Consider the following 10,837-nt stretch of genomic DNA (forward strand, 5'->3'; position numbering starts at 1 on the left):
TGAATTAAGTATTTTTCTTAATCTTAAATCTGTGAGTATTTAAATCGAAAAACTTCGGTCTCAATGGAAATTTTGGATTGAGATCAAAATTCAATTTTTTTTTTTTTTAATAATTTCTTTTGTTTATTACTCCCTCCATCCATGTTCACTTGTCTATATTTGACTTGGGACACTCTTAATAAGTAATAAATAAAATGAGAAATGAATTGAAGTACTTATTAATAAGGATAAAATATGTAAAAAATGGTAAATTATGTCTTGATTTTTCAAACTATACAACTTACAAGTAAAAATGGACATATATTTTTAGTATAGTGGACAAATAAAAATGGATGGAGGGAGTATATTATAAAAAATTGTGCTATTCTATAATTGTTAAGTTCAATTTAAATCACCTTACTACTTAAATTGTGATGAAAATTTCACAAGCATTGCTTAGAAAAAACATGAAATTTATGATTTATTTTTTAAAACTTGTAGTTTATCTAATTCTACATTTACTTATGGGGGTGTAATTACCTATTGAAGAGTTTTTCTATTATTTTTCTTATTTTGATTGGTGTAATTCCCTTATTGAAGATGTTATTTTACTTGTGCAAATTTATTTTTTAATATACATAAAAGATGCAAGTCCCTTGGTGAAAATGTTGATTTTACCTTGTTGTTAATGGGTGTGATTCCTTGTTTAAGATGTTAATTATGTTCATTTTTTAATTTTTGAGATGTAATTTTCATATGTGCAACAAAAAATTAAGTGACCCAAATAAACTAAAAAGAGATGGACCCGACCCAACACGTTCCTAACAAGATGTACATTGAAGAAAATTATGGCACCCAGCACCTTCAAATCCTAGATCCGCGTCTGGTTGGTATGCACTTTTAAAATAAAGCATGTAAAAGGTTGTAAAAATATGAAATGTGTAACAGAAAAGTGAAAATGATTATGACTAATTATTAGCAAATTCATAGCTCATTATTACCACATGGAAGATATAAGGAGAAAAACTGGAATGTTAATTAAAGATAAATGACGTGAGAGATGGAGGGCTGCAATGCAAATTAAAGCTCAAAAGTAATTTTTTTAATACATCTGTTTTACCTTTTTATTTACAAATCAATTGAACAGTTATATAAATATCGTTGGCAAAGATGAAAAGGTCTCAAAAATAATGTATAAACATGACGGAAAGATGAATGTAATTCCAAAAAGTGCTTTCACAGATTCATTGAACTTCCCATTTAATTGATTTACTTATCATTGGTAGGTAAATTTACTATTTGGTACATAAATAGTATAAGAATAGTATTTAGATGATGGGTAAGAATTTCATTCAATTTTTTATGAACATTTTGATAATTGAAGTTTTCACTTTGGAGCTTCTGCTTCTTTAGCTACTTGTTCTCACTCAAAAGGTTCAAACAATCTTCTAATTTCATAGCTCACGGAATATTGACTGTAAGATGAGAGAAGGAAGTTGATGATTCAGGATATATAGATTTCTTTGCAGAAACAATATTCTACCAAATATTTATTAAGAACCTTGTTATGTCCCTTTCAGCTTTTTTATTTTAATTCTTTCTTTTAATTCACTACAAAAAAATAGGAGATTTGCGAAGGTTGAAAGTTACAATTCGCGGAGGTTTTAACCTCCTTTAACAAATAGCGGAGGGTAAAGCCCCACGAATTACAACTTTCAACCTCCGCAAATTACTAATTTTTTTGTAGTGAATATGTTGTTCTGTCCTTTCGTGCCTATATTTTGCTCTAATTTAATATTAGTTCATTCATTTATTTTTCTCTAATGTGCATCAAAACATTGCTTGCAATTTGATTGGTCTAAAGTGAGCTGGAATCTTTTGTTATAAAAAAAGACGACCTTGACTATCATTATCATTGACTTGAGACCCTTTCTCAACAACAAACAACAACTACAACAACATACCAGTGTAATCTCACAGGTGGAGTCTAAGAAGGGTAGAGTGTACGTGAACCTTATCCCTACCTTGTAAAGGTAGAGAGGCTGTTTTCGAAAGATCCTCAGTTCAAGTTACTCATCTCAAAGCAGTTTTAAAGGATAAAATACAGAAGTAAAGCAGATAGTTGAGACCCTTTCTCATGAGGAAAAAAGAATCCCTCTAGTGTCACTTGTATGGAAGTTTCATGCCATCACTTTTCGTTCTCAGGAGGAAAACATTCCCTCTAGTGTCACTTGTATGGAAGTTTCATGTAATCACTTTTCGTGTTACACATTTTGATAATTATTGTGCTTGACTAGTCAACAATATTTGATTCCATAGCCGCTTTTTTCTTCCTTCTTTTTGTTTGTTATAATTTACTAGTTTTCGAGTATTCCACGCTAATCAATATAATATTTTTAAACAGCAAGGTTTGCTTGTTACTAATATAGTCTAGCCTCTCTTCTTCTTTAGATCCCTTGTTTCACTTCGATAGTAGTATTGATCGTGTCAATGCAGAGGAAATGAATACATTTATATATATAGATTGGAATAAGTGAATCACATGAAATTTGAAATAGAAAAGCACAAGCTCAAACTAATGAATAATGAGCCTATATGATCAATTTTTATTGTCATTAATCGCAAAGTACATTGTAGCCCAAAAATGCTATCTAATGAAGTTGAAAGGACATCCTTTATATTCAAAGAGAAAGAAACGTTTCTTTAGCAGTAGTCCTTTCGGTCACTATTATGGTTTGTAGTTGTACATAATCTACGAAATGGTATAACATTTTCTTATGCATTTCTGGACATTTCAACAATACATAGTTTAAATGTGAACATGTGCAACGGTCGCTATGGTTATAAATGCTCCACGTCTTAAAGTTTGTGCCATGTCTTTAAGAAACTGTAACCTCCGCCTCTTTACGGCCGCATACATATCAAGAAGTCGTTGTCGAATGAAAGTAGTATTTTGTAGAAGCTGTACAAAAATTCGATTAATTTATATCTTCATTAGGGTGACACTATATCATTGTCAATTTCATGGTGTACACATGCAAAGAAGTAATAGTTATTTGTTATAGAGATACTTAATAGTTAGTGATAATAAAAATTCAGATATATATAAATCATAATCGCACGTACATGTATCCTTTGTCTGATTCAAACTTATGAGTCTTGTCATCTTGTAATATAATATAATCCTATTGTGAAATATAGTGCAATAATCAATCATTTTCTTCTAGCAAAAAACCAAAATTACAATCAATTTAAGGGCTTCAGATTCTTGCAGGGAATTCGTTATATAAGCTACTTCTTAGTGCATTTTCATCTTAGCATTTCATACTTTAATATTAGCTTTTGATATGGACAAATTGTAAAAGAAGATCGAAAGTAAGAAGTCGACTATGCTAATTATATCCTATAGGGTACCTACTTTCTAATTAAGCATATTATAATAACGGCAAAAAAGTTGTAATAAGTAATCGATGCTAGTTAAATTAGACTTCTTTTATTGTAAATTTGAGGTTGAGAAGATAAAAAATGAGACTAAACCCTCAAATTCAGAAAAAAAAAAAAAAAAAAAATGTAACCCCCAAACTCAGATTTGAAAACAATAATTTTATATTTTATGTTCGGTTAGTTTACCGATTAAAAGATCTCTTGATTCGATTGCTGATTTTAAATGGTGAAACTTCAACTTGTCTTCCATTAGCTTTATTCAAAGATAAATTAAAATTCTATAGAAGCAACTATGACACCGTCAGTAAGTAGTATGAGACATGAAAGAAAAAGTTGTTAGATGGGAACACATAAATGAGGCGCCTGTCTAAAAATAACACTATCAGTAGTGTGAGCTATGAAATAAAAAGTTCCCAAACACATAACCCATACACACGCTGACACGCATAAGACGAAGACATCAGTGATTAGTGAATAAAATGAAGTAGCAGAGAAAAAGGCACATATTATATTACCTGTTGTTGCAAAATATAGTACGCAGAAGTGGGAGACACATTAGTCTTTCGGGAAAAGAAATATGAGGCACTGCTTTAATAATTGGTGTGCACTTTTATAGGGTAAAATAAAGCATGTAAAAGGTTGTAAAAATATGAAATGTGTAACTGAAAAGTGAAAATGATTATGACTAATTATTAGCAAATTCATAGCTCATTATTACCACGTGGAAGATATAAGGAGAAAAACTGAAATGTTAATTAAAGACAAATTCATATCCATCTATTAGTACGTGAGAGATGGAGAGCTGCAATGTAAATTAAAGCTCAAGATTAATTTTCTTAATACATATATTTCACCCTTTTATTTACAAATCAATTGAACAGTTATATATATATCATTGGTAGATGAAAAGGTCTCAAAAATAATGTATAAACGTGACGGAAAGATGAATGTAATTCCAAAAAGTGATTTCACAGATTCATTGAACTTCCCATTTAATTGATTTACTTATCATTTAATTATCATTGATAGGTAAATTTACTATTTGGTACATAAATAATATAAGAATAGTATTTAGATGATGGGTAAGAATTTCATTTGATGAGCATTTTGGTAATTCAACTTTTCACTTTAGAATTTCCCACTTTTAGTATAGTATGATGTGTACCAATGTCAGATATTTCAGCTACTTTAAGTTTTTTTTTCCTGATATTTTGTAGCTAGTAAGTCTTGAGCACTCACTGCATATACAGGAAATGGCTCATTGAGCAGTATACATTTTTTTTCAAACCATTAATTGCACTGAAGTATTTTTGCAACTTTTGTCTTCCATCCAACTATTCTAAGTTTCGACAGCTTTTCAAGTTTTATTTTTACTTTACTTTTCATTAGAAGGTTGAGATCCAATTTTCTGAGTTAGGTGGAACCATATATTATGAATAAAGAAACTAATGTCGTACTCCTTATGTAGTTTATCTGACACTATTTTCTTTTTAGTCTGTTCTAAAAGAATGAGATATTTCTAGATCAAAAGCTTTTATTTTTTTTTATTTCGTGCCATTCAAACAAGTTCATACAAAATGAAACGGACGGAGTACTAATTAAGCCAAGAGAGACTGAAAGAAATGTGGGGCACGTTAAATTCCCGTTCAAAATTAAGAGAGCAGAAACTTCACTATTCCATCATGATCTTGAAAAATTAGTTTCCAGTATGAGCTTCCTAATAACTATGGACTACACTAGATATGGGCTAGATTTACAGTTTTGAGAGATCAGTTTTATGATCCTTTTAGTTACATGATCATTTTCACAGGAGATCGGTAAATAAAACATAGGTTGTTTGTATGATCATTTTTCTTCTGATCAAAGAGATCGTTTCCTCATATAATCACTTCTTTTAGTTGTTTAATCGCGGTTGATTTTTTTCAGGCTTTCTCAGGCATAAATGGATCAATGGTAGTCTCGCAAGAGGCAATTCGAAGAGGAGTTACAGAGTATTTCTAAGACAATTTTGGTGGAGGGACCGAAAATCCTCATAATTCATTTCTAAAGGGATCAAAGTCAGGGGCGGATCTATGTAGGAGCGTGGGAGTGCCACGCCACCCGGACGCCTCGATTGAAACTCTATGTATATATGTGTATATTTATAAGATATCTATAAAGATTAATCATGCCACCCGGAGTACTAAGGAAGTCCATAGTGCCAGTGGTTGAACGCCATGTATTCCTCTCTAGGGACGCGAGTTTAGGAACCCATGCTCCTACACTTTTAAAATCTTTTTCCAGCATAACGAATATTGGCTCTTCCTTATCATTAAAATATCAGTAAATTCTTCCAACAAATCCTTTCCTTCTCTCAAATTTTCTCCTCTCTTCATCAAAATTTTAATAATCTTTCCCTCTTATCTTTAATTTTACATGTTATTTCTTTTTAAAATGGTTTAACAAAATATAAAAGAAAAGGGTGTGTTGAGTCTTGGTTCAATTAGGAAAAAAATCTTCCATATGTTATAGAAATTATGCTTGTAAGCTTGAGTTGATGTACCGATCTGAGCGAGTTTTTTTCTATATAATATTTGGAAAATATTTTTCTATTTGTCTATGTAACCGAAAAGACAAATAATCTAAACAGCAGCCTAAAATTGATCAAACTGATGAAAAATTTACTCTATATGGACTATGTAAATAGCAATACGTCTACTTTTATAATAAAGTGGCACCCGGAACCTCTAAATCCTGAAGCCACCTTTGATCAAAGTACAAGCAAAACCAGTTGTTGACTAACTTTTATCCTAGTGAAAACAAGATCAAAGTACAAACCCATCAGACCGCTGGCATCTCGCTTTCAGGCCCCGTTTAACTACCACTGGGGATGTAGTTGTAGATAGATTCGTCTCGATTGGTCGTTGGCTCCACCTGTTATCTCCTTCTACGGCATGCTATTATGTCAATCATATTCTATATGTCACTCAGTCATCTCTTTTATGTATGACATTTTTTTTTTTTTTATCTACACAAGATTTTTGTTTAGTATCCATCTTCCCTTGTTTTCAAAGAGAAAAACTAATGAGATTCAAAGCTTCAACTTCTGCCTAAAATTGTAGATTCACTGACTGTTTCAGCTCAATTACTTCAAGTGTTCAAAACAATGCTTCCCGAAAAAGCAAATCTGTCAGTAACATCAATTCAGCGTCTAGCAAGATAAAAATGCTGAGCAAGAAATGCTTCACATCTGATTTAATTTCGCGTATTAATTCTTGCTTCTTTAGAAGGTGATCAAGCTGGTAGAGGCCATTTGCAGCCCAGGAGTGCAGGTGGGCTAAATATTTTGAAGTAAAATTTTCACAAACAGCTACCTTTTAGTTCCTTCTAACAACCTATAACTACATGTTCTACATTTACACCAGAATGGGAGGACCTATATTTAGCTAGTAGACGCGTCGACTTAAATATAGGATAAATATAACGGAAATACACACGCTGAGAAAACTGAAAGTGCTAAATTTATGGAAACAAAATCTATTCCAATTTAAATTAAAATCAGTTTTTAATATTCCCTGATTCACGCAAATATCCTCACATTCTATATCTGATCTCATATCTCATTCAGACAGCTAACAAATTCAAAAAAATTTGAATTCAAAAAGTACATTCATATTTTTAACCAAAAAAAAAAAAAAGGTTCAAAAACTAGTTCATCAAAAAACTTTGAAAAATAACAATATCAAACCAAAGGAACGAGCTCGTTTTAAACGACGAATATATATTTGAATTCATCTGTTGAAATATCGAATTCAAGTTGAGTTCAAAATTGAAGTAACAACGTTTTCACTGCAACTTTTTTATTTTTTTGATTTTTCTGAAATTTTTCTAAATATAGTCAAAATATATGAAAAACATATCTGAAATATAGTCAACAGAAACCAGAATAAGTAATATTGAACATAATAATAAAAATACAATTAAAATATAGCCAAAACTAAAATATCAATTCAAAACATTAGGAATTCAAAATTTGGGTTTTATACCTCTAGTCCTCATCGGAGTAGAAGCTTTCTTAGCCATTTCACTTGAATCTAACAAAAAACAACCAAGAACAAACAATGATAATTAATTATTTAGACTTGCATTGCTGATTCAAACGAAAAAAAAAAAGAAAAAAAAAATATAGGTTAAATACACGATGAAACGTAAAAATCAGTATAGAATCTTACTTTTTTTTTAAAATTAGATTTGAATTATGAATGAAATTAATGAGTAGTTAATTAGAGATAAACAAGGAAGTTGAGCTATTGTAAAACTGATTTGAAATTGGAGGAAATTAAGGGATATTGGGCATAATGGCGTGTATTTAGGCGGATAGGAGAGAGGGACCTTTTTTTTTGCTTAAATTTAGGGGTTTATCAGATGAGTGGTAAAAAGTGATAGCTATATGAAGTAAATATGTTATATTTTAGGTACTAAATATAATTATGGTAAAGTTTAGCTATGTTCCATAAATAGATAATAATGTAGACTATGCCAAGTAAATTTTACTATTTTGAATCCAAAGGTGTGGAACCAGGCTGCTATATGCAAGTTGTTTTGGGCTCTAAGTAAAGATAAAGAAAATTTGTGGATTACATGAGTCCCTACTTGTGTTATATAAAGAGCAAGTACATTGCTCAAACGGAAGTCCTCAGGCAAGCTTTATGGATGGTAAGGAAAATTCTAAATATAAGGAAGTACTGGCATGTTTTGAATGCTACTCCCTCCGTCCAAATTTAAATGACATTCTTTTCTTTTTAATCAGTCCAAAAAAAGAACGACACCTTTGTATTTAGCAACAATTTAACTCTAAGGTTCTCATTTTACCCTTAATGAAAGGATTTCTAGCCACAAAAAGTTCTACAGCTTGTTTTAGACCACAAAATTTAAAAATCTTCCTTTTTTTTCTGAAATTTCGTATCCAGTGAAATGCCCTTAATTATATTGGGATGGAGGGAGTAATAATTCAATTGTTCATCGGGGCAAGTTACAGATCTCATATGTGTATGTGAAGTGGATACTGTTCAATGGAAAAACTTTGAACCACAGTTTTGCATGCCCTAAGAAAGTATTCATCTCGTGGTGGGAATTATAGCGTGTCAGTACTTTGTACAAAGCATTGACTAATGACGTATACAATACTTGAATTCTTGATGTAGATGCTATATAGTTGGTTCTCATTCTTCAGAGACTATGAGTGTAATAAGAGCATCCATTAACACGTGCGTCGCCTAGGGCATATGGGGCATGATGACTTGATGTCATCCTCACCTTCCTCCTGCTTATCATCGACAATTTGTTTTTTATTTTGATAGTTTATGGCATTTTGTATTTCCTTAGCGGGGCTGAATTTGTTTATTCACCTCTGTTATGTAATGTTCTCAGGTAATTAGTAAAGTTTTTCAATTACCAAAAAAAAAAAAAAACAGTATAAAATTCAATTAACGAAAAGTTTAATGTGCTTTGCCAGATATTATAGGAATTAAAATAAAAATCTATTAATAACCAATATTTGATTGAACATGTTGAGCTTAGATTAACATTAAAAGGTGCATATTTTACAATTTTATTCAAAAGCATTAAACATTCTTTCATACTATTAAGGGAGTAAACAAATGAACAATCATTCTAAAAAAACATCCAATTTATTGACCATTAATCAGGATTATAGCATTATTAATCATGCACTACTATACAAGCAAATGTAGTCAAAAATCTTGCCTCCGAGTGTATCTAATCGTATGCCGTCTCATCCACAACTGATACATCACCATATAAAAAGCATCATACGCCTGAGGTTCCGCGTTCCACGCCATATGGTGAGCTGCCGCCACACACAATCCCCTCATCTTCTCATATCGATCCACGTGTACACCTCTCAGCACATCCTTCAATCCTTTCACTCCACGTCGGTTTCCGATCAACATCGCCATTTCCGACCATCTCAGTACGTCCGTCAACGGTAAATCCTGAATCGGACGGTCTACAATCACTACCGGCACGCATCCCGATGACATCGCTTCCGTTATAGTTAGCGCCACGTCAGCAGCGTTGTAGAGGAATAAGCAGAATTTGCTGCTGCGATTAACTCTTCTTACAATATGATCCGACGGCTCAGATTCGACGATGAAATCTGAGTCTAACTTCAACTCGTTTACAAAGTCTAACTCCGTCTTTCCGTCCCATTTTAAATAACCTAGAAACGACTGATCGCTTTTCACCGGCGCGTGAGATAGTTCGAGTAAGGATGAGTTCACACGCGCGTGGGAGATTTCGAGTGAGGATGAGGATTTTTCTTTCATCGGCGCGTGGGCGCGTGTGAGTGAGGATGGGATCACCGGAGGCAAACTAATGTCCTTATGAGGTATAAACTTACCGGAGATAGTCGGGAAAACAGAAATCTGAATTGAATTTTTCTTCAGTTCAAGGGCATTTCTGTCAGAAAAAAAATCGATTCCTTGAGGTGATATGAAGAAATGATCAGCTCCGAGTGTTGGATTCCAGTAAGGATATTTTGTTCTAAGGTCACGAACAAGACGCGCTATAGAGCGCGTGGTGGTGTTTGGTGCAAAAGGTATAAAAAATAGATGAGCTTTGTTTGGGTCTTGTGTTATAAATTGGCTATTAATGAGGAAATTGTAGAAGATTGAAGAGGGAGGAGAAAAAGTTATGGGTTGAGGAGGGGTGTAAATGAATATTTTGAAACTTGTGAGCATGTTATTGTAATTTTGGGAAAATGTTGAGGGTGAGAGAAGATAAGGCGAAGAAGAAGAATGAACAAAGAGAAAGAGGAAGCTGAGAAAACAGAGAGAAAAAGCGAAAGTTGCCATTTCAAGATAGATTTGTAAGTTTTAGAGCTCAAGTTTGCTCGGTGTAGCTTTGATCTGTTGAGCGAGAGCCCTTGCAGCTATGGCCGACTTTCGTCTCTGTTCGAATAGTTGGGTAGCTTATAGAAGTAGTGTAATTTGAGAGAGTTCATAAATATAACAAGTCTTTGGAGATTGGGGGTTGTTGAAATATCAATGTTAGAAATGTGACATTGAAACGGATGATATTTTTTGTAGTGTTTTTAATTTTAATTGGTCAAACTTTAGGATTTTTGTTTCTTTTCATTTTGTTTGGGCATAGGGGAAAGTGACCTTTGAATATTTAAAGGTTACAGAAGAAAAGTTCTGACCTCCCAATTGCATCATCTTGAATGATCCGTCATATTAAAATTTAGTTTTATAGCATGTAGTTTAAGAATATTAGCAACTTGAGTGGGGTATTTGGGAATGTGGATTATATTTTGGGTTTTCTAGTTTAAGTCTTTTAAGTAAAGGGGTATATCGGGTGTTACTAGGAGCCTGTTTGGATGGGCTTAAAAAATGCAACTTATAAGTTGAAAATA

At 32.5% G+C, this 10,837-nt stretch overlaps 1 protein-coding gene across 1 annotated transcript; it reads right to left on the minus strand.

Annotated features, from left to right (window-relative positions):
• Positions 1–8,926: 8,926 nt before the first annotated feature.
• Positions 8,927–10,497, minus strand: LOC132058934 (probable glycosyltransferase At3g07620). The gene has a single exon (XM_059451365.1). The coding sequence runs from the start codon at positions 10,275–10,277 to the stop codon at positions 9,156–9,158; it is 1,122 nt and encodes a 373-aa protein (XP_059307348.1). The 5' UTR covers positions 10,278–10,497; the 3' UTR covers positions 8,927–9,155.
• Between the last annotated feature and the right edge of the window lie 340 nt (positions 10,498–10,837).

Source organism: Lycium ferocissimum, chromosome 6 (genome assembly GCF_029784015.1).
Source record: "Lycium ferocissimum isolate CSIRO_LF1 chromosome 6, AGI_CSIRO_Lferr_CH_V1, whole genome shotgun sequence".
Lineage (NCBI taxonomy): Eukaryota > Viridiplantae > Streptophyta > Magnoliopsida > Solanales > Solanaceae > Lycium > Lycium ferocissimum.

Excerpts from the sequence above, each read along its gene's own strand:
- LOC132058934 (XM_059451365.1), bottom strand. The coding sequence starts at position 10,277 with ATGGCAACTTTCGCTTTTTCTCTCTGTTTTCTCAGCTTCCTCTTTCTC.